At 40.6% G+C, this 27,542-nt stretch overlaps 5 protein-coding genes across 5 annotated transcripts; 3 read left to right on the plus strand and 2 right to left on the minus strand.

Moving 5' to 3' along the window:
* Positions 1-4,805: 4,805 nt before the first annotated feature.
* Positions 4,806-6,821, plus strand: LOC137739049 (tubulin alpha-2 chain). Its single transcript, XM_068478524.2, has 4 exons — positions 4,806-5,101; positions 5,196-5,430; positions 5,513-5,883; positions 6,048-6,821. Exons 1-4 carry the CDS (start codon positions 5,009-5,011, stop codon positions 6,699-6,701), a joined length of 1,353 nt encoding a protein of 450 aa, XP_068334625.1. The 5' UTR covers positions 4,806-5,008; the 3' UTR covers positions 6,702-6,821.
* A 76-nt stretch (positions 6,822-6,897) lies between these two features.
* On the minus strand, positions 6,898-8,191 carry LOC137739050 (uncharacterized). The gene is made up of 2 exons (XM_068478526.2): positions 7,713-8,191; positions 6,898-7,196 (listed from the first exon to the last, which is right to left on the minus strand). The coding sequence occupies exon 1, from the start codon at positions 8,138-8,140 to the stop codon at positions 7,745-7,747; it is 396 nt and encodes a 131-aa protein (XP_068334627.1). The 5' UTR covers positions 8,141-8,191; the 3' UTR covers positions 6,898-7,196; positions 7,713-7,744.
* Positions 8,192-9,540: 1,349 nt separating this feature from the next.
* On the minus strand, positions 9,541-11,661 carry LOC137739012 (small ribosomal subunit protein uS4y). Its single transcript, XM_068478484.2, has 3 exons — positions 11,505-11,661; positions 10,505-10,886; positions 9,541-9,918 (listed from the first exon to the last, which is right to left on the minus strand). Exons 1-3 carry the CDS (start codon positions 11,530-11,532, stop codon positions 9,735-9,737), a joined length of 594 nt encoding a protein of 197 aa, XP_068334585.1. The 5' UTR covers positions 11,533-11,661; the 3' UTR covers positions 9,541-9,734.
* Positions 11,662-14,650: 2,989 nt separating this feature from the next.
* On the plus strand, positions 14,651-18,328 carry LOC137739951 (cullin-3B). Its single transcript, XM_068479707.2, has 2 exons — positions 14,651-15,142; positions 16,126-18,328. The coding sequence occupies exons 1-2, from the start codon at positions 14,982-14,984 to the stop codon at positions 18,164-18,166; spliced, it is 2,202 nt and encodes a 733-aa protein (XP_068335808.2). The 5' UTR covers positions 14,651-14,981; the 3' UTR covers positions 18,167-18,328.
* A 1,822-nt stretch (positions 18,329-20,150) lies between these two features.
* Positions 20,151-27,515, plus strand: LOC137740207 (uncharacterized). Its single transcript, XM_068480039.2, is given in 7 exon segments — positions 20,151-21,088; positions 21,090-21,488; positions 21,490-22,553; positions 22,556-23,655; positions 23,879-24,150; positions 24,306-24,902; positions 25,022-27,515. Coding segments are annotated over 7 exon segments (6,651 nt in total). The 5' UTR covers positions 20,151-20,294; the 3' UTR covers positions 27,447-27,515.
* Positions 27,516-27,542: the final 27 nt, after the last annotated feature.

Consider the following 27,542-nt stretch of genomic DNA (forward strand, 5'->3'; position numbering starts at 1 on the left):
GAGCTCCCCATGTGTTGTCGGCTCAATTGGCATCCTCCCTGCCTTTTTCTCCCTTCTTGTTCATATAAATCCCTTTCACTTCCCACATTTTTTTTCCTTGCCAAAGTGATGAGTCGATGAGATTTTATGGGGTGGTAGAATTTGTTTAGGAAAAACTAATTTAACTTGACATTGCATGTGTTTTGCCGTCCTTTTTCTCCCTTCTTGTTCATATAAATCCCTATCACTTCCCACATTTTTTTTCCTTGCTAAAGTGATGAGTTGATGAGATTTTATGGAATGCTAGAATTTGTTTAGGAAAGTTTAATTTAACTTGACAAACAAACGATCCCAAATCAACAAGATTCTCTGTTTTGCAAGGATCGGAGAAAAAACGTCTATCGTATTGGGTAGCCATTCCATTGCATAAGCTAAAGAGTTTACATCAAAATCTTATGTGTTTGGAAGGAAACCCTCATCATGAACATGCCCTTGAAATGCATGTTCTTGTTATGTGGACAGAGAATTTCCGTTCACGTAATATACCACCCAGATCAATTTCTATTTCTCTCTCTTGATGTGAATGGTAAATCACGCAAACATATGGATATAAATTGAGTTTGACAGCAATGTAACAAGTAAGTTTTTTTCTGCATTAGGCGACCCCATGAAAAATAAATGCTATGGTGCATAAAGTATTATTTATTAAGATAAGGATTACATTTACAGGGTATTACATGGACCCATTTTCTTGTGCCCTCCATTATCATGCACTTGGCCTTGGAAATCATGATTAAGTTGGTGGTCTTAAAAATAAAAAAAGCTAAAATCTTTTGTCTGCTGGAGTAAGGTAGTACAATTGGAGTTGACATCCTAGTCAGATCTGTGTGTCCTGAGTTGATAAATTCGGAAATCTTGATCATTCAAAAGAGAAAGAAAGATTTGGACCGTTCAAGGGTTTGATTTTGTTTGAAGTTGTCAATGAGATGAACTAAGCATGATTTAAATTGAATGGTCTGAATTTCTGTTTCATTAGCTTCGAAGACACAGAAATCCGAAGAGAATCTCAATCCACACAATTGGATGGTTTCCATGTTAGGACTGCGTGAGTTGGCAAATCCAAGACTCCAACAAAGTGATCAAATAAAAGTGTGAAACTTTAGTTTCCATGAACTATCTATCATCTTCTTTAACACATCTCCAGTGTACATTACCACAATTAGTATCAAATGTTATCAAATGTTATCAAATGTCACATTTTTGTAGTTATGGTAAGTCACATTTGATAGAAAACTATATTATCTTCTTTTCCTTTTTGTATCCCTACCCTAACACGAAAAGACATCCACCCAAAAGAAAACCCAAAAATCTGGCTATATTTTGGGTTCACCAACAAACATTTTCTTGCTGGAAAAAGGGTTTGTATTTGGGTCAACAAAATAAGGGCTCAACCAAAAAGCACAATGCATAGTTTATCCTATAAAAACCCCCAAAAAATACTTGCAGGTTGTGTACTCTTTTTTTTAAATGAAGAAAGATTATGCGAGATTAGCTTTTCGGTAATAGTCACGTGCAAATCACTTATCCTCTTCCGAAGGGTTGATGACCATTACACTAAAAAACTAGCATCTTCTTGGAAAGCTGTTGGCAAAGCTTTTATCATAAACACAGTTCAATGAAAAGTTACAACTAATCAATGTTGTCGCATATAAAGCATCAAACTTTCTTCATAATCTTGATGTTATTTAGGAACAAATGATCTGTCATCCTTCAAAAGACCTAACCCATGAGTGTTTCACTAAATCTCAAAATTGGAATACTGCTTTTTAATCAATATTTGATCACAATCATTTTTTTTTTCTTCAAATAGAGAAGGATTAGACGAGATTAATTTTTCGACAATGGTAGCGTGCGAGGCACCTACCCTCCCTCAAAGGAATAAGAACCATTACACCCAGAAACTCACCGCCCGTCCCTCCTTGACCAAACTTATTGGTAATAAATAAAAATAAACGAAAAAGATACAAGCAGAGGGACTATGTCAAGACCCGCAAAGACAAAAACGAACAACGAAAATACTAAATAAGGACAAAACGAAATGTCATGGGCATGGATAGAGGCTACAAAATTCGGAATCCTAGACCACCAGTAATAATCATAACTATCCCTAAAAAAAAAAGCTAAAGCATTTGCGACATGATTACTTTTTCTATAAATATGTGTACACATAAATCTCATTTGTGAAGTCGTCAGAGACAATTCTTCCAATCCACCATAATAAACTACGAGACCACATTAGGAGCCCTATAATACTACATCAGAAGTTATAGTTTGATACATATACAAAAGCTTTTTCTCCTACGTTTACAATTAAGTTACTTATAAATGTATGTCAACTTGTGTTTGACAAGTACAAAAAAAATTACTCATAAATTGTAAGGAGCTAATCAGTATTCGACTGAATCAACTCTAAAAAGTTAATAAGATCAGTCATTTCTTGTGACAGGCAACTAATGTAATTCGTCCCCTCTTTAAGCCTACCCCAATGGGTCTAGAAAACCTTGGTTAAGATGTTGGAAGAAGCTATATAAAACTAAAGACATAGCCCCTAAGTGTTCTTAAGCCCTATAAGTTGAAGTGGCTTTGGCCGCAATGTATGTCCTTTTGGGGACACTAGATCCGTTTTGGTGAGCTACCCTTGTCCTAGTTTATGTTTTGCTAACCCTAAGCATGTGATATGCTTCTCAAATTAGGGTTTAATTCATATTTTATTGTGCTAATTAAACTTTAAACATCATTAAACATTTTTTATAATTTAATTTTCTGGCCAGCAAGCGAAGGTACGAGCTGCCTGGAAAATTAGGACCACAACTAGGAGGCAAGAGTGTATAATCTATATGCTTGGACCACATTTTTGGAGTCTGTGCTCGTTCAGCGGCGCAGAAATTAATTAAGAATAATTAAGTATTTGATTTGACCTATCAAATAATTAAAAAGGGTTCAAGTTACACGAGCTGAAACCATACAGATGCTCCGGATAAAAGATTCGACCATGTGAATGAGGTTTAGAAAAAAATAAATACATTTTAAGAAAAAATATGAAATACTTGGGAGGTTTAGAACTAATGAAAAACTTGACGCAAAATTGTGTATACTGACGTTTTAAGAACATAGAACCGATAATATTTGGTGGAATAAAACTTGATTGTTGTTGTTGTTGGGTTCAATTTACATGAGCCAGTGAAATGTGATTTGAAGGCACCTTTATGTTCAATATCAAAACGAATACCTGAAAATCATGGAAAAAAGAAGTGAAATCTCCTCGGCACCACACCACACTTTGGGGACCCTCAAATTGTCACAATCTAAGTTTTTATATCTTTAATTTTACTTTTACTTCATACTTTACAACTAAGAAATTTTTGAATCCGACAATGGAATTAGGTCAGCTAACCTTACATATATACCTCGTATCTTTTAATTAGTAGAGCAAGAAACTCAAAGTCGATGGAGATAAATGGGGCAACAGAGTCATTCAGTGCACACAGCTCGTCACAAATAGATGTATATGATCATGCCAAATCGTACATGCATTTTCGTGTTCAAATCACAGACTTTTATATTTATAATCAAAACCGTTCACATTATTATGAATCACATTGCAAATATCACCTTTGCAAAACTTGAAATAAAACTAATGTCATGTAGCTAATATATCGTAGCAAATACATAAACGGTTTGTAATGCTTTTACAAATACATAAACGGTTTGCAAATATCAGCTCGTCACAAATAGATGTGTATGACCTTACTTTTAATTGATTTTTAATCGGATACGATCTTTATAGATCGATTTATAATATGAACGGTTCTGATTATAAACACGAAGTTGTATTAATCAGCAACAACGAACAATTTTACGTAAAAACTCCTACTCACTCTTTAAGCAGCCAAGTATTTTTCTCAAAAGAAAGACAAGCATGGGCAAACTTTCTGTAAAGTTCAAGAGCATGGTTCATTAAAGCATGTCTGTAAAGTAGATACAAAACTGATTAGGATTAAACATTGCATGTGTATGAAATAGCAGAAAGAGAAGTGATGTGTCATATGGAAATTGGAATCTAATAATTTTACTTAAGGACTTTTAAACAAAGTGTTAATCATTGTTAGCTGTGGGAGGATGCTCATTTGGCCGCAAAGTGAAGAACAAGCTGAGGTTGGGATGGCTTTACATTTACAAAAGGGAATGCCCATCTTCTTCGAATGATGGTCTCTGGCATGTGTTTCTCAGTTGAACTCCATATCGGCTTTTTGGTTTTCAGGAGAATCCAAGAAATAGCTGGGCTAGGAGGAATTCACCAATGATCAATCCGCTTTTCTTGTCATGCACTCTCGAGTAACCCTGAAGTTGGCGAATGATCAAACTTCGAGGGTTGTCCTTTCCAGGGTGGTGTGGGAACCGAGTGGAAATGAACTTTTGGGTGACTGCTGTTATGACATTTCCTAATTGCCAAAGGTTCGGCCTAAGCCTAGTTTGTGTCATAGCAATCTGGATTGTATGAGAAATTTGAACTCGAATTTAACGAAGCGGACATACTGTCATGATTAACTAACTTTTGTTTAAGATTAGATTTATTGATTATCGAATGGTTCGATATAAATAGGCATAGGAGCCGAAACCCAAATAGCCCATGAGCATCATAGGCCCAATTGTAGCTGGATAATTGAAACTCAAACTGAAACCCGTACGAAGGTGAGCCCAGCCCAATAGAACTATTTGATTCTCGCGCTTCACAATTCAAATTTCAAATCCACACCCCAAAATATAGAACTAGCTGGATCCCACCAAAACCTCTTTTCAAAATTTGAACCCATCCGAATTTCTCGGCTTCATTGCCGTTATAAATTCCCAAATCTCACCCTTCTCACAAATTCAAATCGTCAAATTTGGAACTCCCTCTCTTTCTCTGCAGATCTCGCTCTCTCCTCTCAGGCGAACAAAGAACCCAAAGAAAGAAATCAACTGAAAAATGAGAGAGTGCATCTCCATCCACATCGGCCAGGCCGGAATCCAAGTCGGAAACGCTTGCTGGGAGCTCTACTGCCTCGAACATGGCATCCAGGTCCGTTCTTTTCACATTTCTTCCCCGATTTTGTTACCAGGATTTTGTTTATCTCTCTGTTGTAAATATAATTTGGGATTTTTTTTTTTTGCAGCCTGATGGCCAAATGCCGAGTGACAAGACCGTCGGTGGCGGAGACGACGCCTTCAACACTTTCTTCAGCGAAACTGGAGCCGGAAAGCACGTCCCCCGTGCTGTGTTCTTGGATCTTGAGCCCACCGTCATCGATGAGGTCAGGACCGGCACTTACCGCCAGCTATTCCACCCGGAACAGCTCATCAGCGGCAAGGAAGACGCCGCTAATAACTTCGCCAGAGGCCACTACACAAGTAAGAAACTTTCTCACTACCCCGATTTCAAATTTTCTAATGGTTGATTCTCGTTTGATTTATTGTGTTCGTATTTGAACAGTTGGGAAGGAGATTGTGGATCTCTGCCTGGATCGAATCCGAAAGCTTGCCGACAACTGCACTGGTCTTCAAGGGTTCCTGGTGTTCCACGCTGTTGGAGGTGGGACTGGCTCTGGCCTCGGCTCTCTTCTCCTGGAAAGGCTATCTGTTGATTACGGAAAGAAATCGAAACTCGGGTTCACAGTCTACCCGTCTCCTCAGGTCTCAACCTCTGTCGTTGAGCCGTACAACAGCGTACTGTCCACTCACTCCCTCTTGGAGCACACTGATGTGTCGGTTCTCCTTGACAACGAAGCCATCTACGACATCTGCCGCAGGTCTCTAGACATTGAAAGACCCACTTACACCAACCTCAACAGGCTGGTCTCTCAGGTAAAACAGATTGAAACATTCATTACGCACTGAAGGTGTTTGATAATTTTCCTGTGTGCGCTGATCGCGTTTGATAATTTACTCTTGTGCACTTGAATTGTTTGACAGATTGTTTTCTGGGCGTTTCTTGCTAATGTGGATGAGGAATTGTGTTTTCTGTGCAGGTTATTTCCTCACTCACCGCTTCTCTGCGTTTTGATGGGGCGCTCAACGTGGACGTGACAGAGTTCCAGACCAATTTGGTCCCCTACCCAAGAATCCACTTCATGCTTTCGTCTTATGCACCTGTGATCTCAGCAGAGAAGGCCTACCACGAGCAGCTCTCTGTGGCAGAAATCACCAACAGTGCCTTTGAGCCGGCGTCTATGATGGCAAAATGTGACCCGAGGCACGGGAAGTACATGGCCTGCTGTTTAATGTACCGGGGAGATGTGGTTCCGAAAGACGTCAACGCAGCTGTGGCCACAATCAAGACCAAGAGGACAATTCAGTTTGTGGACTGGTGCCCGACTGGGTTCAAGTGCGGCATCAACTACCAGCCTCCTACTGTTGTTCCTGGTGGCGACTTGGCCAAAGTTCAGAGGGCTGTGTGCATGATTTCCAACTCTACTAGTGTTGCCGAAGTGTTTTCGAGGATTGATCACAAGTTTGATCTCATGTACGCCAAGCGCGCTTTCGTGCATTGGTATGTTGGCGAGGGCATGGAGGAAGGAGAGTTTTCCGAGGCTCGGGAGGACTTGGCGGCGCTAGAGAAGGACTATGAGGAAGTTGGGCTTGAGTCTGCTGAAGGTGATGATGGTGAAGATGATGAGTATTAGGTTGTTGTTGGTTTAGGCTAAAAAGCTGTTGTTAATGGGTTCCTGCCAATGGACTCATTGATTTATTGTTTCTCTTGTTGAAGTTGAGTAGTATTAATGGATGCTTTCTTTTGTCACAAATTGGTCTCGTGAGTCCGTGACGATGATTTTTGACTTAATTTAAAGTCCAAATGCTGAAGCACTTTTGCTACAAGTGTTTTTAACAGAAAATCTGAAGATCTAATTAAAGTCCATCAAAGTGTTTCCTCTACAATACAACTGTAGTCGGGAATCACTTTTAATTGTCAGAAATCGCTTTTGGCCCTTCAGAAGGGGCTCCCGGGAAAGCGGCGATGTGATTTTTGTTTAACTGTACAGCAACGTTCGCAGATCAAACGGCTACAATTTTATCCTATAAAAAAAAAACACAACGATGGAACTTAATTCTAACTCTTCATTTGTCTTCTCGGAATTTTTCATTGCTGCTCTTGACTTGAAAGCTACCTGTTCTTCTTCCTAAAGAAAAACAATGAAAAGCCCATTAAGATCCAAATAAAGAATATGGGCCAGGCCCAATGACAGGCACAGAGCTGAAGGCCTGAAAAGTTACGTTATGAAAGAAGGGGAAAAAGTTTGAAACCGCCGTTTGGATGCCGAGAAAATTTCTTAATCTCACAACTAATATTGATCTTAACAGAAATTCAGAACTTTCTTTGATCATATTAGAGGATTTCGAAAAATAATTATTTACTTCTGAAATGAAAATCCACATTTCTGAGGTCCATGAATTTTCCTAGCATCCAAACAGCAGGTAAATTTTCCCAGCATCCAAATAACAGGAATGGTTAAAAGTTCAACCAAACAATTAAAACCACATCCAATAATTGCAGATCAAGATTTGAAAACAATCAAGATCGCCACAGATTCCAGAATTCATGGTCTCCAATTCTCTCCTACATAACGAAATCAGAGAAACTAACGCAACACATTAATCAATCAATTTCAGAAAAATAGAGGAAAAAATTAACAAACCTGAACATCATTAGCAGAGTTATTAGTGTAGATTAACCGTTGATTGTGTTCTTGAGAGGCGAGGAAGGCAAGATTGGCCGGGCGAAAAGAACGACGTCAATGCCGTGATAATCTTTTCCAGCTGCAGCGGCAGCACCGATCAGAGCCGTACTCTCGCCGAGATGCGAGTCCTCCTCTCTGATCCTCAAGATCTGGCTGTGCAGAACGCACCCCGTCTTCTTCGTCGTCCCCCTCCGCCATCGCCCCACCGACCTCGGCGACTCCATCTCCTCCGACGATCCCGCGCTGTCCTCCTCCTGGTCTTCCGTACACGCCTTCTTCTCCTTCGACGATACGGACAGCATGCTCCGCCGGACCTCCTCCATCGTCTCCCGAATCTCGCTCTGGTTCCGGTTCTCCTCCTCCGGCTTGTGACGCAGTGTCATCATGTTGGTTGAAACGGCACGGAACGGATTGCGCAGTGGCGAGAGTTTTGGCTTGGGATCTGAGGTTTTATAGCTTTTATTGCGGGTGGAAACTTATGGGAGCGCAACACGTGGAGAATGGTGAGAGAGAAACGATGGTGTCCACGTGGTGGAGTGATGGGACTTGTGGTTATTATAAACTCCCCGACTCGGAAACCACTCTAACGGTTTTCTTAGCTGTAGTCATCTGGATTAGGAGGACGAGGCCGTTCCCCGTTTTGTGAGGAAATCACTTTGGTGACTTGGTTTACACTTATCCAAATCCGATTGTGACGGTATTTTAAATTAACGAGAAAACTTGAACATGATAATTAATCTGTAATTTTACTTTTATGTTCTTATTTCTTAGAGCAAGAATAATTTGACTAGAACAACCGAAAATTTGTTATTGGATAGCCTCAACAACGAAAAACGAGCTTACACCTTCTAGACTCCTAGTACATCATCGTTGTAACAACATGACACGTGTTTGATTTAGAACAGTGCCACACAACACCCACACAAAAGATTTTAGTTGTGTGATAGTGAGATGGAAGATTTTATTGGATAATTAATCACACTAATCAACGATTTAGTGGTGTGGACGTGGCAGTGGATTAATAGCCAAGTATTTAACTAGGCTAGGGGGATTTAATGGACAAGTGGCATGCATGGGATTTGAAGGGGGCTATTGAGTCAAATTGAAAATTTTAAGAGCTTGTTTAGTAAATTGGTTGTGTCAAAATTTGAGATAGACATGATTGGACGTGATAATTTGTGAATCTACTAGAGAGTGAGTTATTTAACTTATTCTTATGCATGAGTTACAAATCATGTCTTATATGTTCCTACCAATTCAACCTTATCCTAAAGATCCAATCCGTCCAACCCACCAAACAGGCACTCAAAGCATGGCCACCCAAGACATTTAAAATAGAAACGTGGTCAAATGTGAAATTGCAATAAGATTACGACCAGACTAAACATGGGACACGTAGCGAGGGAGTGTTACCTAAAGTTGATATTCAAATGCAAACCGTGATACTTTTGGATTCTGAAAACGTGCACGAGAGAGATGGAAACCCGACTTCATACCTACGAACGCCAGCTCTCACCATATTGATCGACATCAATAACGCAGTTAGATATAGATCGGATATTTTGATTTCATATGTGTTAGTAAATGTATTACTGGTTCTAATTGATCGGATCGGATCCCCAACGATACAGTAAACGACTAAAACTCAAGAATTCGAACGAGGAAAATAATTTCCACACCCATATCTCCTTTTCTACACATCCATGTAAATTTATGAACTTTGAATAGAACGAAATTGAAAAGAATCGAGAGACAAAAATATAACGTAAAAAGACCGAGAAGAGAGTGCCCAAGTAACACAAAATTCATTACTTAAAGAGTATTTAAAGCAAAAATTTGAGTTCTAGTCGCAACAAAACACGAGCAAGAAACGCTTAGTAAGATCCACTACAATACGGACTGTAAAGTCGGTAAAAGAAACTAACGATAAAATTACGGCTCATGATATCAAAACAGTTCCTAAATTGAGAGGCCTCCACTTCATTCTTCTTCCTCTTCGTCGCCATCACCACCAGCAGCCTTCTTGGCAGCGGCCTTCTGGTTCCTTCTCTTCACTCTTCCGGGGCGCCCACCTCCGAGGGGACTGGTGAGTGAAAAGTCAATGTGCTTCTGGGAGTCAACCCTCACCATGAAAGATGGGATGTTGACCAACTGCCTTCCGACCCTGACAAAGAAACAAGGATTTTGTACATTAAACACTACAAGCTTTGACATCAAACTTATAACACCGCATACAAGGCATTTCTTAAGTAGGTTCCATGATAACATAGCATACAACCAAGATGGTTAAAGCAGATAAAATAGAAAAACTCACAAGTCCCACCCTCCAACTCTGCATCCGAAAATGTAGATAGAAAAAGAATGTTCATTTCACTATGCTTAATCCGAAGATACCAACCATACCAAGAACAAAAGCGTGGTATGAATGATTTGTGTTAACAATAACATCAGAAAAACAGTAGACACAAGCGAGCAGTTAACCCACTTAGTCACGACAATTAACCTCATAAACCCACACAAATGACCAGACAAGAAGGAATAACCAAGAGAATGGTTAGGAAATGTGAAGGTTAATTAACAAAAGACGGGACAATCATTAGCAAATCAAAACAACTTTAAACTAAATTAAGAAACAAGAAGATCAACCATGACGGTACAGAAATTGTTACCTTAATAAATTCACCTGCCAAGTATAGATATGTAACAAACAGATAACACAAACAACATGTTTTGAGCAACAATGTTTATACCTGATGTGCCTTTGCCTGATGAGAACTCTGGCGTGGTGGATGGACTTGGCCATACCACTTTTGAACACAAGGGTTTGAAGACGACGCTCCAAAAAGTTCTCCACAGTCAAAGCCAACACATAATCGAGCTTGTTCTGGCTCTCATCCAGAAGCCCATACCTGTTCATCCTACGAAGAAGAGCCTCACCCTCAAAGATACGGCGAGGATTTTTCTCATCCAGGGTAAGGAGTTCCCTGGCAGCATTACGGATACGACTCAGAGAATACTGAACCCTCCACAGTTCCCTCTTTGCGCGGAGTCCATATTCCCCAACCAGCTTCAGCTCAGCATCCAAACGTTCTTTCTCATAAGGCCGACGTGGCTTCTTGAAAGTCTTCCCATCTGACATCACACATCAAAATGCATACGCATTTCAATACAAATTTTCATTCACCAATATCAAATTGGCAAGAACAAAATCTTAATTCAAACCCTTGCATTTCAATACTCAATACCAAACAGCTTCGTAATTCATGGATTAATAACAACGATAAAAATGTAAACTTTAAGCACCCACCTACGAATTTTTACTAAACTCTTAACTCTTTTGGGGCTTCTTTCTTTCTAATCGAAACACGGCTTCAGCGGCAATAGTTTACAACAAGAATTTTCAATACAAATTCTTGAAACAAAACAAGACTGAGCTACACCCAGCATAAACAAAGGCAACATCAAAAGGCCAAAAAAATAAAACTGAATACAAAAAGATTAAAGACACATTTGAGTGCAACGAAATCAACGAAATCAACGAAATCAAAGTCAAATGCTGATTAACACAAATGAGTAACTCAAAAAACTGATCAAACTTTAAGGGAATACATAATAAACACAGAAAAAACTAATCAACTATAAAAATTAGAACAGAAAGCAATGAAAATTAACAAACACAGATAAAAAAAGGTCGATCGAAACCCTAATAGCTCCATAGATATGAGATAGAGAGGGAGATGAGAGGCTTACAGTTGCGGTAATGGACGACGTGCACCATGGCTGGGTAGCCCTAGGTCAGATCCAGAAAGGAGAGTGAGGGAGAGAGGGGTGGCTCGCGCTGCCGAGTTCTGAGAGAAGAGGACGACACAAATGGCACTTTGTTTCGCTTTATACGCAAACCCTAAATTGGCTAAACCCTAAAGGCGCGAGCGTAATGACAAGTTTGCCACTGTATTGGTGATGGGCTTCTGCGTAAAAAGCCCTTTACCTTTGGATTGGACTTTGCCCTTTTCGGGCATGGGTATCGAATTTTGAGCTGCCTACAGTCCAACTGGGCCAACTAAAATCCATTATTTAGAGATTTAGTGGGTGGTGTGTGCAGTCTGGTTTGGGTCGGTTTTACTTTAGAATTATGGCCGGATCAATCATGAAGCGGTGCGGTTTGATTTAGTTCGGTAAGATGGAGGCGAAGCCAATCCATCCATATGAGTCCTGAATCATGAAATCTAAAAATCATTTCGTTTTTAATTAAAATTTTAAAACGAATTGGTTATTAAACGAGGTAGTGTTTTATTTTCTGTATCTTTGCATGTACACACCTTTAAAATCTTGTAGTCCTATGAAATGAAAGGCAACAATTTTATATTTAAAAGTATAAACGAAAACAAAAAATTTATTACTTCATGCGACTTATTAAAATCACTAAGCTAACACTCTTAATTATTTAAAAACATATGAACGCACATTGGATCCCACCCCACCTTCAGTCTTTGTGTGACATCCCACATCGCCCAGGGGAGTGATCCTTATATGTATATTCACATCCCTACTTAGCACGAGGCATTTTGGGAGCTCACTGGCTTCGGGTTCCATGGGAACTCCAAAGTTAAGCGAGTAGCGCGCGAGAGCATTCCCAGGATGGGTGACCCATCGGGAAGTTCTCGTGTGAGTTCTCAGAAACAAAACCGTGAGGGCGTGGTCGGGGCCCAAAGCGGACAATATCGTGCTACGGTGGTGGAGCGGGCCCGGGAAGTCGTCCCGCCCGGGCTGGGATGTGACAATTTGGTATCAGAGCCTAACCCTGGCCGTGGTGTGCCGACGAGGACGTCGGGCCCCTAAGGGGAGTGGATTGTGACATCCCACATCGCCCAGAGGAGTGATCCTTATATGTATATTCACATCCCTACTTAGCACGAGGCATTTTGGGAGCTCACTGGCTTCGGGTTCCATGGGAACTCCGAAGTTAAGCGAGTAGCGCGCGATAGCATTCCCAGGATGGGTGACCCATCAGGAAATTCTTGTGTGAGTTCCCAGAAACAAAACCATGAGGGCGTGGTCGGGGCCCAAAACGGACAATATCGTGCTACGGTGGTGGAGCGGGCCCGGGAAGTCGTCCCGCCCGGGCCGGGATGTGACACTTTGGTATCAGAGCCTAACCCTGGCCGTGGTGTGCCGACGAGGACGTCGGGCCCCTAAGGGGAGTGGATTGTGACATCCCACATCGCCCAGGGGAGTGATCCTTATATGTATATTCACATCCCTACTTAGCACGAGGCCTTTTGGAAGCTCACTGGCTTCGGGTTCCATGGGAACTCCGAAGTTAAGCGAGTAGCGCGCGAGAGCATTCCCAGGATGGGTGACCCATCGGGAAGTTCTTGTGTGAGTTCCTAGAAACAAAACCGTGAGGGCGTGGTCGGGGCCCAAAGCGGACAATATCGTGTTACGGTGGTGGAGCGGGCCCGGGAAGTCGTCCCGCCTGGGCGGGGATGTGACACTTTGGCTCCACCTTCCACTTTGGTCGTCGACCACAATATTAAATAGTGGTAATCAATATGAAGAAAAAAATGTCGTGTGCTAAAATCTATGAAATTTGTAGACGGTTTGATTTTGTTTAGCGGGTTTTCTAAATAGGCAAACATCAAACTATACCAACCTAACCACAAGCAGGTGGTTCAATAGTAAATAATGAATTACGAGGTTTTTTAAAAGTAAAAGTTGGAGGTTTTGGGTTCGAAGCCCGTTGCTGGTATGAAAGTCATATTCAAGATTAACCACGAGCTGGTGACTCAGTAGTAAATGACGGATTACGAAACTTCCTTAAAACTAAAAACTAGTGGTTTCGGGTTCAACACCCGTTACTGGTGTGAAAGCCAGACTTGTGACCAGAGAGAAGCTGAAATGCCTATGTTAATCTTTTTGACTCTCAAAAGGAGTTGATAAATATTGTTTGCCACCATTTACCCTCTTAAAAAAAATAAAAAGTAAAAAAAAAATAAAAAGACACCATGTTCACGGTCGAGACAGATTTTTTAGCTCAAGTCAAGTGGTGTACACTTTACCCACACATCCGTTACAACTCACAAAAGCTGGATTCTCAAAATTACCCTTCCATTTGCTGTACCAGACGCGAGGGTAGGTGGGGGTTAATGGTCTTTTTAGGCTTCAGAAGGAAGCTAAAGAAGAAAAGAGTTGTTGTCCCGAATTGTCCAAATAAAAGTGCAAGAGCACCGACTTATTTAAAAATAAACTAGTAGAGACCACATACTTTATGTGTGTCTGTGTGAATAATTTCTCTTAATAAGTAATTTTTTTTTTTAATATTACATAATTACTGTTATGTCCTCCTTATGTAAATATTATGTATCAAAAGTAAAGGTAAAATTGAAACAATAAGTATAAAAAAAGAGGTAAAAAGGTAAAATAGGGATATAGTTGTCATTTTGTCAAAAGGTACAAAATTACTATTTTACCCTTTTTTTGTCAATATTGCATCAAAAGTGAGGGTAAAATAGGAAAAAAATGGTAAAAAGTTGACAATAAAGGTTCTTTTAATAATAGTACTAGCATATGAGCACGCATAAAGTGCGTGAGAAAATTTATTATTTTTGTTTTTGAATAGAAGGAGAGAGGAAGAGAGTAATAAAGAATGTGGGGTGGGAAGTTTTTTTTTTTTTTTTTTTTTTGTTTAATTAGACATATGTTAGGATTACAGGTAGGTTAGACTTTGAAAAAAAAACAATAAAATTTGGTTGTGTGAAATTACATTTATGCCTCATATTTCTTATTCATATTCTGTTTTAATTAGAAGGTTAAACTCGTAATTTCATAAGATTTTGATTGATAATGAGTGTTTTATTAATTAGTAAAAATAATAGGATAGATATTTTTTTTTTAACAGATAAATAAATAAATCATAAAATAAATAAAGCCGTCGGCATTTCTCTCTCTCTCTCTCTCGTCACCGTTACCATTATCCCCAAATTTCCCCGTTATTTGCGCTGGTTCATCTCCCCCATTCCAATCCGAAACCCTAATTTCTTCAACCATCTCGAAACCCCTACGACTCGAAAACCCACTTCTCGCATGCTCTGATTCGTTTTCCCTTCTTCCCAATTAGGGACAACAGCTAGGGTTTTCTCGCAGTACCCGAACCGTCCAATCTCAATCGGGTTTCTAGGGTCCGGAATCGGAGGTTTTAGGGTTTTGAGCTGAGTTGAGTTCGAGAAGATGAGTGCTCAGAAGAAGAGGAACTTCCAAATTGAGGCCTTCAAGCATCGGGTCGTGGTTGATCCCAAGTACGCTGAGAAGACGTGGAAGATCCTGGAGCATGCGATTCATGAAATTTACAATCACAACGCTAGCGGGCTTAGCTTCGAGGAGCTCTACAGGTTTGCTACTCGTTTGCTACTCGGTTTTACGTTTAAAGCAAAAGGATATGTAAATATGTGTGAATTATGATCTAGTTTTTGGGTAATGAAAATATTGATGCGTGTTAAGAGGTGATAATTTGCTTTGTGTATGCTGGATTTGGTTGGATAACTTCATTTCGGAACACTATTAGTTGAGGTTTGATTAATTTGTGAGATACAGCTTTCAGTTTGATCATCTTACTCTTTAATTGTTATTTTTCGTGATCCATTTTCTCGGTTTACGTGTTGATTTAGGTGTAATTGGTGGTCCCTGTTATTATTTTGAATTGTTTGCATGTTGCCCTTCTGTCGGTGAGAGCTTACTGTGGGTAGTTATGGTTGGAAAATGAGTGATTCTAGGCTATCGAAAGAGTTGGAATATCTTAGGGAGTGTAGGCATATTTGGTTCTGAAGTTAAGTGTCACGATGGTTCGAGGATGTATTAGATCATTGTACTATCTCTTATCTATGTTGCTTATATGTGGCTAGTTATGGTAGGAAAATGAGTGATTCTAGGCTATATTAAGAAGTGGAATATCTTAGGGAGTGTAGGCATATTTGGTTCCGAAGTTAATTGTCACAATGGTTCTAGGATATGTTTTCAGTTGATCATGAGGTTCTAGGATATCATTGTATAATCTCTTAAGTCTTATCTACGCTGCTTATATCTGTTCTACTTTATCATTTGTGCTGATTTATGCTATAGAGTGTTAGAATATCCCCTTGTAGTGCATTTGATGGTGATCTCCCACATATTTTATGTTCACTGCACTTTAATGCTCATTCCGTCCTTCTCCTTGTTTCAAATGGTTTTGTAGTTCAAGATATTGGAATGATCCTAAACTGTGTTTCATTTTGCAATATAACTTGGAAGTGCATTTCATTCTTATGTTATAACTACTGTTTGTTTTACATCGTGAAACTTTATGCTTCTGATGTTTAAGATTATGGCATGAATTCAGGAATGCTTACAATATGGTGCTGCACAAATTTGGAGAGAAACTCTACTCTGGTCTGGTGACAACCATGACTTATCATCTAAAAGATATATCTAAGTCAATTGAAGCTGCACAAGGTGAGTTGTTTTTGGAAGAGCTGAACCGGAAGTGGGCAGACCATAACAAAGCGTTGCAGATGGTTCGAGACATATTGATGTACATGGACAGGACTTTCATCCCAAGCACCCACAAAACCCCTGTTCATGAGCTTGGGTTAAACCTGTGGAGGGATGTTGTTATCCACGCTACCAAAACCCAGTTGAGGCTGTTGGATACACTTCTTGAGCTTGTGCATAGAGAAAGGAGTGGTGAAGTAATTAACAGAGGCTTGATGAGGAATATTATAAAAATGTTAATGGATTTAGGTTCTACTGTTTATCAAGACGACTTTGAGAAGCATTTTCTTGAGGTTTCAGCTGATTTTTACCGCTGTGAGTCTCAGGAGTTCATAGAGTCATGTGATTGTGGGAACTATTTAAAGAAGGCTGAGAGACGCTTAATTGAAGAAATGGAAAGAGTCTCCCAGTATTTGGATGCTAGAAGTGAAGCTAAGATAACTAATGTGGTGGAGAAGGAGATGATTGAAAATCACATGAACAGACTAGTTCATATGGAGAGCTCAGGTTTAGTTAATATGCTTGTGGATGACAAATATGACGACTTGGGAAGAATGTATAGCTTGTTTCGCAGGGTGCAGAATGGACTTGTAATAGTACGAGATGTCATGACCGCTTACATCCGAGATACTGGTAAGCAGCTAGTTACTGACCCAGAAAGGTTAAGGGATCCTGTAGATTTTGTGCAGCGTCTCCTGGATTTGAAGGATAAATATGACAAAGTTATCAGCTCGGCGTTTAACAATGACAAAACATTCCAAAATGCTCTAAATTCCTCCTTTGAATACTTCATTAATTTGAATGCCCGGTCCCCAGAGTTCATATCTCTGTTTGTGGATGACAAGCTTCGGAAAGGTCTAAGAGGGGTTAGTGAGGAGGATGTAGAGGTTGTACTGGACAAGGTCATGATGCTTTTCCGTTATCTTCATGAGAAAGATGTCTTTGAAAAGTATTACAAGCAACACTTGGCAAAGAGGCTTCTTTCTGGGAAGACTGTTTCTGATGATGCGGAAAGAAGTCTGATTGTTAAGCTCAAAACAGAATGTGGATATCAGTTTACTTCTAAGTTGGAGGGTATGTTCACTGATATGAAGACCTCTCAGGATACAATGCATGAATTCTACTCAACTGTCGGAGCTCAGTTAGGCGACAGCCCAACACTAACTGTCCAGGTCCTCACCACAGGTTCATGGCCTACTCAACCAAGTGCGACCTGCAACCTTCCAGCAGAAATTTTGTGGGTATGTGAGAAGTTCAAGAGTTACTATCTTGGGACCCATACTGGCCGGAGATTGTCCTGGCAAACTAATATGGGCACAGCTGATTTGAAATCAACCTTTGGAAAGGGCCAGAAGCATGAGCTGAATGTTTCCACATATCAGATGTGTGTACTGATGTTATTTAACGATGCTGACCGGTTGACGTATAAGAAAATTGAGCAGGCTACAGAGATACCAGCCGTTGACTTGAAGAGGTGCCTGCAATCTCTGGCCTGTGTCAAGGGGAAGAATGTTCTTCGGAAGGAGCCAATGAGCAAGGACATAGCTGAGGAGGATGTCTTCTTCTTTAATGACAAGTTCACAAGCAAGTCCTTCAAGGTAAAGATAGGTACTGTGGTTGCACAAAGGGAGTCCGAACCAGAAAATCAAGAAACCCGACAGAGAGTAGAGGAAGACAGGAAGCCCCAGATTGAAGCAGCAATTGTGAGGATCATGAAGTCTAGGCGGGTCCTGGATCACAATAACATTGTCGCGGAGGTGACGAAACAGCTGCAGGCCCGATTCTTGCCCAACCCTGTTGTAATAAAGAAACGAATCGAGTCCCTCATTGAGCGGGAGTTTTTGGAGAGGGATAAAACGGATCGAAAATTGTACAGGTACCTTGCTTGAAAAGAAAAACTACGGTCGGTTTCTTTTCTTATTTATTTGTGGCGTTCGGCACAAGCCTGTATAATTTATCCTACGTTTGGTTGGTCGGAATATTGTTGTTGGATCATTACGGGCTGTTGGTGGGTTCCGATGAAGTTAAATTCATGCATCTTTGTTGCTTAATCTTTCCGCATGTTTATTCAGCTTGAACTTTTCTGAATGGGATGATGGAACTGTGTTGGAAAGAATCACTCCTCCTATTGCTTCTGGTATTACATGCTGATGTTCATTAATAGCTTGCGAAACGATTGATATACTCCTCGACGCCCCGACGGAGAATACCATTTCGCACGAAGCTGAGCAACTGAGCAGAATCTGTTGAGTTTTATGACATGTTTACGTAACCGTAATGAAAATATAAGGAATTAAATTGAGGGGTTGGAAGTCAAAATTAGATTTTTGTTGAAGTTATTTACTTAAATATTCTGTAATCGAAATAGAAATGACATTAATTTTATAAAGTTGTTTACTAATTCAACGGAATTGGAATATAAATAATTATGATTACTAAAATGCCCTTGTTCCAAATCAAATATTTTATGTACTAAAATTTGATATGATATATAATAGTAAGAAAAAAAAAATAATTTTTTTTTTATTTTTATTTCATAGACATACTAAAATGCTTTTGTTTATTTTTTTATTTTTATATAAATTTAAGTATTTACTTTAATATTTAAATTTTCTTTCTCAAAGTGTAGTTTCTTCTCTTCGGCATATGCATGGAATTGCGCATAATGTAAATGAGGGCATAATAGGAAGAAAAAATGCATTCCTGATTCCCTTACTCTCTTGGAATTCAAATACCTCATCTATCTAGGGAATCCCACTCCTCCAATTTCAGGAATTGCATTCCTTGTTTCGGGTGGGGCCCACCACAATAATGATTCCCCAGAATTTAGTAAAAACTGGAATAATCCATAATCGGAATTCAATTCCTTTTTTTTTTTATTCCCATTAACCTTACATAAATGCGCTCTTAGATGCAGACGGCTACGCTAACGAACAACGGAGTTGAAAACTTCATAACTATCAAAAGCTTTATATGTATATGGGAGTGAACTTTATAAGTCGGAGATGAGATGTTGGAGGAAACCAAATAAACTATGCCATTAATATAATAATTCCTATTTGTTTGGCCCCCTCCAACTCTCACATACGACTTTTAAAATAACATTGGGATGTTATGAGCAATTTTTAGTTTAGACGCCGGAGATGAGATATTGGAGGAAACTAAACAAATTAGGAATGTTCCATTGAGATTCTAATTTGTTTAGTCCCCTCCAATTCTCACATACAACTTTTAAAATAGCATGAAATGTTGAATTGGTATGGAGGGACGGTGGTAGACGAGATGTTGGAGGAAATAGAACCACGTTTTTTCGAAAATAGGTTCAGTTTCCTTCAACTCTCATTTACAATATTCCACATCCTCTTTCTTTTTATGTCAATTGAAGGCTGAAGAGCAAGCAACCAAGTATTTATAGGCATTCTCATTCCTCATATCTCAACGAGAGATGAAGACTATCTTTCCTTCATGCATTTGGTAATTCATGGGAGCAAAATTTTCATGCTGCGACTGACAGTCAAGGTCTAGCATACTGACAAAAATGGATTATGGGCCCGATAAACAAAGTTAACAAGTGGTTTTGGGCTGGACCGTACATACGGGCCCAAGTTCATTCAGTTTGCTGCAACAAAGTGAAGCTAAAGGAAGCCCATAAACAAACCCACCAGGATGACTTATTGTAGTTGAGGAGGGTACTTATCTTGGGGATGTAACAATAGCGTTATTCTAAGCTAATCACGCAATATGATTTGATTTTTTCATGTAGGTTTGTATGTAATTAGCTCGAAAAACTGTCACAATTGCACCTCTTCGCAATGAGTTTCTTCTCATTGCCTAATTGTAGACCACGTTCTCAAATGAATTGGTGGCAATGGTAGTGATCATTGGGACTAAATAGTTCTGTCAGGTATGACGTATGCCCTAACTGCCGGTTCTAAGTTTCCAACGACTGATCAGTAACCCGTAACCAACAACCCCAGCAACGCTGCCGGCTCCGAGCAGAGCTTGAAAATTCCAACCATGTCCTCCAAATGGCGCGCAATCCAGCACCGCCACCGCTACACCTACAACACCGTCGTCTTCCCCGCCACCTACACCGATTCCCTGAACTCCCTCCCTCCACAAATCGCCACCTCAAAGTTCTTCTCCCTGCTCAAAGAGCTAGTCTCTCTGAACTCCACATACGCCCAGCTCAACCACACTAAGGGCCTCGCCGCCGCTTTCGGCGACGTACTCGCCAGTGGGGACGAAGCTCTGGTCTTCGAAGCGGCGCCGTTTTACTTGGAGCTTCTGTTTCTGGAAAATTCGCTGCCTCTGCATAAGACCCTCGTCTCTGTTTTGGCAAAGGCTCGGAATTTTCAGGCTCTGATCAGGAGATGCTATCGGAGGCTCTGCGAAGACTACGGCGGCGGTAGAGGGAAGCGGTTCTGCGTGTCCCGGTCGGCCTTATCGGTAATGGGTATGCCAAAGTTGGGGTTTTTGGTTGAAATTGTGGAAGAATGCGCCGTTTTGATCGCTTGCGATACAGTTTCTAGCTTGAATGCTCTGATTTCGGAGACGAAAGCGCACTCTCGGCCTTCTCCGATCGTCATGGAGCAATGCCAGGAGGCTCTGTCTTGTTTGTATTATCTGTTTCAGCGCTTCCCTTCGAAATTCGAGGAGTTCAATGGTGGTTCTGGGGGTGGTTGTGATAATGCTGGTCGTTCGAATGTGTTGGAGATGAGTGTGGCTGTTATTTTGAGTGTTCTGAGATCGGTGGCGTTTTCGAGGGACTGCTAAGTGGCTGCTGGAGTGAGCTTTTGTGCAGCCCTGCAAGTGCGTCTCAGTCCAGAAGCTCGGCTTGTTTATAATGGAAGCTATTTTTCACCCAACTGACCGTAGTAGTAGTAGTAGTAGTTTAGATGCTAATGCAGATAGTGAAAAAAGGAATGCCATTGCCAAACTTCCTTATAAAGGGGATATGTATACTGAAATTCATAGTTTATCGGACTTGAGTAGACTTTGCTTGCTACGGGGGATTCTTACCGCGGTTTCGAGAGCAGTGCTTAATACCCATTTCGATGTGTCAAAGAGTAGTTCGAATGGCTACGAGAGTCATACGAATGGTGGCAAATGTGTTAAGACTATACTGTATGATGGAATTTTGCCTGAGTTATGTAACTACTGCGAGAACCCTACCGATAGCCATTTTAACTTTCATGCATTGACTGTGTTGAATAAAAACCTCCATGTTAGCTAATCTTACCATCACATCTGAGGATTATGATCCGGTTCCGGTGGAGATGGGTACCCGGATATTGAGGATCGTATGGAATAATTTGGAAGATCCTTTGAGTCAAACAGTCAAACAAGTTCATCTCATTTTTGATCTCTTCCTAGACATTCGATCCACTCTACACTGGTCAGAAGGTAGTGAGAGAATAAGGTCATTCTTGCAAAGCATTGCTTCAGATCTTCTTCGTCTGGGTCCTCGCTGCAAGGGAAGATATGTTCCTTTGGGTTCACTGACCAAGAGATTAGGTGCAAAAACTATGTTGGATATGAGTCCTGGCTTGCTGTTTGACACTATACATGCGTACATTGATGATGACGTGTGCTGTGCTCTCACATCATTTTTGAAGATTTTACTTGAGGACTTGCGTAATGAGTGTTGGAGCAGTGATGGTATTGAAGGTGGTTATGCACTTTATAGGGGGCATTGTCTGCCTCCAATTTTGTCTGGACTTGCTTTTGGGGTTTCAAAGCTCCGCTCTAATTTGAACACTTATGCTCTACCAATTTTACTTGAAGTGGATGAGGACAGTATATTTGCTATGCTTGCTTTTATTTCAGTTGGTCCGAGCAAGGGTGAAAGTCAACTGTCATATCCTGAGCTTTGTCGTGGAAACATGGAACCGAGAGTTCAACAGAAAGTGGCCATCTTAGTTTCATTGCTGAAGGTATCTCGTTTACTTGCATTGCTTGAAGGGGACATTGATTATGCAGTATGTGAAAATTTTGGTGGACTGGAAACAAATTTCCCCGAACGACATGCTCTTGTTTCTATCAAGGGGATAAAGGTTGAAGTTCGTGTTGAGTGGCTAGTGCTGGCATTGACCCATGTTGATGATTCATTACGTGTGGATGCTGCAGAGACACTTTTCTTGAATCCCAAGACAGCTAGTTTACCTTCCCATTTAGAACTCATGTTATTAAAGGAAGCAGTGCCATTGAACATGAGGTGTTGCTCTACAGCTTTCCAAATGAAGTGGAGTAGCTTGTTCAGAAAGTTTTTTGCTCGGTCCGAACAGCATTAGAGAGACAATTTAAGCAGGGACGCTGGGAACCCCTGGAGCATACTAACAGCAATGGAATGCATCTTTCAATTGGAAGTGAACATCCTGAAGCTAACAGGGCGAGCGATCTTTTTCATTTCATGAGGTGGTTAAGTTCATTCCTATTTTTCTCTTGCTATCCTTCTGCACCTTATAAGAGAAAAATAATGGCAATGGAGCTCATTCTAATAATGCTCAATGTTTGGTCTATTGTGCCTGCTACTCAAGAGAAAAATGGTTCTTTATGTGTGGAAGACCATCTCTATCCTTATAATAAAGGAATGACCTTACCTGATTCAACTCTGTTGTTAGTGGGATCCATAATTGATAGTTGGGACAGGCTGAGAGAGAATTCTTTTCGCATATTGTTACATTTTCCGACCCCACTTCCTGGAATTTCAGATCAAGGTATGGTCCAGAACGTGATTTTATGGGCTAAGAAATTAGTTTGCAGTCCACGAGTGAGAGAAACTGATGCTGGAGCTCTGACTTTAAGGCTGATTTTCAGGAAGTATGTCTTACAGCTAGGATGGACAGTCCGAGCTTCAGTTAATGTAGCTTGTCTCAATACACAGTCTGGCTTGGAAAGCGGAGATAATCAAACTTATAATTCTGGATATCCTGTGATGGAATATATAAGGTCACTGATTGAATGGTTGGATGTTTCCATAGAGGAAGGGGAGAAGGATCTTTCTGAAGCATGTCAGAACAGCTTTGTTCATGGCGTATTACTCACTCTACGATATGCTTTTGAGGAATTGGACTTCAACTCTGACATAGCACAGTCTAGTATCTCAGAGATGAGACATTCACTAGAGAAGCTCTTGGAGCTTGTAATGCGAATAACTTCTTTGGCACTTTGGGTTGTCTCTGCAGATGCTTGGCATCTCCCTGAGGACATGGATGAAGTGGTTGATGACGATGATTCTTTCTTATTAGAGGTTCCAGATGAGGTTGGGGTGAAAACATCTCTGTTGGAGGATGAAGACAAAAATTACAAATTTGTCCAGAATAACAGGCGATCAGAACAAGGTGTAATGGTTGGCTGTTGGCTTGCGATGAAAGAGGTAATCAAATTGTCGTTAACTTTTGGTTTTGCATTGGAATGCAGTTAATATGTCATTGATGTGATAGTTTCTTTAAGAACATGAATTTATGGTTGAATCTATATACTTTAACCCTCAAGGTTGAGGATATATGATATTGTAGTACGTAGAATGTACAGTCAAGACCAAGGTTTTGTAAATTTACGTCAATGTGGACCATGTTAATTTTGCCATAAATTTTCAGGTGAGTCTTCTTTTGGGAACTATCACAAGAAAGATTCCTTTACCAAGTACCCCTTCCTCAGAATCATTAGATTCAGAAGCCACCTATTCTTGTGCTTCTGATGCTTCAGTTATGATGGCTTCGGATGCAATGCTTGATGTGAAACAACTTGAAAGAATTGGGAATCACTTCTTGGAAGTCCTTTTGAAGATGAAGCACAACGGTGCAATTGATAAAACGAGGGCCGGATTTACAGCTCTTTGCAACCGGTTACTTTGTTCAAATGATCCTCGGTATGTTTATGGTTTTTTTTTTATAGTTATTTTTCAAGTTTGTACATTGTAATACTATATACTATGTTATTATTTATGTCAAGGCAACAACTTTAGTATAAGGTTTTCATGCCTCTCATGACTTTTATTTGTTGGATTATGCCGTCACCATTCAGACTTTGCAAGTTAACAGAATCCTGGATGGAGCAGCTTATGGACAGAACCGTGGCCAAGGGTCAAACAGTGGATGACTTGTTAAGGAGAAGTGCAGGTATTCCTGCTGCGTTTATAGCACTGTTCCTCTCAGAGCCAGAAGGTGCACCTAAGAAACTTCTCCCACGGGCTTTACGGTGGCTCATAGATGTTGCTAATGCATCTTTTGTGGGTCCGGTTGAAACCAACAACTCTAATGGCGACATGGGTAAATTGCCCTCAATTAAGCCGGACAAAGTTTTTGAGTCTGTGGTCTCGTCAGATATAGATATTAGTGACAAGGTTTCAAGGATCCGTGATGAGGGTGTCATTCCTACTGTACATGCATTCAATGTCCTCAGAGCTGCCTTCAATGATACAAACCTGGCTGCTGATACCTCAGGTTTTTCTGCTGAGGCTATGATTGTTTCAGTTCGCTCCTTTTCTTCTCCCCACTGGGAGGTCCGGAATAGTGCTTGTCTGGCATACACTGCTTTGGTATGTCGCATGATTGGATTCCTTAATGTCCAAAAACGAGAGTCATCTAGGCGTGCGCTAACTGGGGTGGAATTTTTTCATCGGTATGGATTCCTTGACTAGTTATTTCGTACTATCATGGGTTCTTGCTGAATGCTTTGATTTTTTATTTGGTTTCCTGAGTAAACTGTAACTTTAATCAAAATATCCTTTTTCCTTGAAGGTATCCCTTATTGCATCCATTTCTAATCAAGGAACTGAAAGCTGCGACAGTGTTGCTTGGAGACGGGATATCTGGACAATCTGAATCCAACCTAGAAAATGCTGTGCACCCAAGCTTGTGCCCTGTATTGATTCTGTTATCAAGGCTGAAGCCCTCAACAATCGCAAGCGAGACTGGAGATGACGTGGATCCTTTTCTGTTAATGCCCTTCATTAGAAAGTGCTCAACACAAAGCAATCTAAGAGTCCGTGTTCTTGCATCTAGAGCTTTAGCGGGTCTTGTATCTAACGAGAAGTTGCCAAGTGTTCTCCTCAATATAGTATCTGAGTTGCCTAGAAGAGATGACCAAGCTACATGGACTCCTGAACCGTCCCTATTATTTGATAAAACCGAAAGAAGACAACAAAGTTCTTATAATTGGATTCATGGAATTCTATTGCAGTTGAGCTCTCTCCTGGATACGAACTGTAGAAATCTGGCTGATTCCTCAAAGAAAGATCAGATTCTTGGTGATTTGTTTCAAGCTCTTTTAGCGCATTCATGGATCGGAAAGCCCAGTTTGTGCCCTTGTCCAATCCTCAATGCCTCTTTCCTAAATTTGCTGGATCACATGCTCAGTATTGCAAGGACGTGCCATACGAGCAAAAACGTTTATGCTCTCCGCAACCTACTTTTGGAGTTATCTACAGAATGCTTAGATGTAAAAGCTTCTAACGGGTGTTCGTATTATGATCCAACAATGGCAGAACTCCGACAACAAGCAGCAGTCTCCTATTTCAGTTGCGTGTTTCAAGCATCTGATAAAATGGCTGAAGAGGTTTTTCAGACGCCTCAGAGGTATTCTCAGAGTAATTCAAGATTTGTGGAGATACCTGAAATGGAAAACTCTTTTGCAGGACTCCAGGAAAGGCTGGTCCGCTCTTTGTCGGATTCAGAATATGAAGTTCGACTTGCAACATTGAAGTGGCTGCTGAAATTCATAACATCAACAGAATCTGGTCATGAGTCCCATGATAACAGCAGTGAGATTAGGGTTATTCAGCACTGGGTCAGGACTAACCTCCAAACGACATTGGTTAATCTATTGGATGTGGAGAAGTACCACAGATGCTCATATTACATTCTGAGGATTCTATTCACTTGGAATACACTGCAGTTTCAGAAGCTTGGGGATGCAAAATGCACGGAAACAATTTACGTCGGTAGTATGGAATGCGATTCTGTATTTCTGCTTTGGGATAAGTTGATTTCGTTGTACAAGTTCACGAGACATGCAAAAGCTCGACAAACACTCATCTGCTGCTTCGGAATCTGCATAAAGAGGTTTGCAGGTTTATTAACAACTTCTGTTCTTTTGGATAACAGTGACTCTGATCGGTTAGAAAAGTTGACCCGACTTTATGGCATACTTTCCTTTTTCACCAACGTAATTATGAAACATAGTGTCTCGTCTGAGCCAATAAACATGCGCATGGCAGCAGCAGAGTCTATCATAGCATCCGGTTTGCTAGAGCAAGCTGAGCTTATCGGTTACACTGTATTCAATAACCGAATCCCTTCTGAAAATCCATGTTCTACTTTTGAACCAAAAGAAGCGGTGAATTTCTACGCACATCAAATACTAGATATATGGTTCACATGTATCCAGCTGCTGGAGGATGAAGATGATGAGATTAGAGAAAGGCTTGCCATGGGCATTCAAGGGTGTTTTACGAGCAAAAGATCCGGAAGCTCTCATGGTGGAGTAGTCCCGACTCAAGTGGAGAAAGTGATAGGATCTTGTTTTGAGCATCTATCTTCCGTCTTTGGCCACTGGATTGGGTATTTCGATTCTCTTTTACGCTGGGTGCTGAATGCTTCAAATCGCGAGGTGCCGAAAGGAGATCTTGTGAGACAGGTATTTGATAAGGAAATTGACAATCATCACGAGGAAAAGCTGTTCATCTGTCAACTATGTTGTTCTCAACTGGACAAGCTTCGAATTTCAAAATCTTGGGCGGCTGACTTTCAGAACAAACAACAGTTTAGTGATTATCTACATGATTGGAGGCTCAGATTTTCCTGCCAGTTGACCTCATTTGCGAAGGACCGCATTGCAAAACTATGTGGAGCGGATTGGATTGGTGGAGCGGGCAACCACAAGGATGCATTTCTGCCCCTGTATGCCAATTTGCTCGCCTTCTACGCCCTCTCGAATTGCATATTCAACGGGAAAACTGGCGATAACAAGCATCTACAGTCTGATGTTGCCGAACTGGGTAAAGCTATCTATCCGTTTCTTAGGAACCCTTTGATCTCTAACCTGTATTTGTTAGTGGTTAAATCGCACGAGGATGCAGTTGGTTCGAACGGTGACGACTTGATTCCGAAATTGAGAGAGGGTGCGATATGGGAGGGATTCAATCCCCATTTTCTTCTTAGGTAAAGATGTGATTTGTACAATACAATAGCCATGAATGATTCATATTAGTATACACTTCAGCTGGAAGTACAAGTACTCTGCATTCCAACTTTATTGCAT

This window comes from Pyrus communis, chromosome 9 (genome assembly GCF_041283825.1).
Source record: "Pyrus communis isolate YQ-2024b chromosome 9, ASM4128382v1, whole genome shotgun sequence".
Lineage (NCBI taxonomy): Eukaryota > Viridiplantae > Streptophyta > Magnoliopsida > Rosales > Rosaceae > Pyrus > Pyrus communis.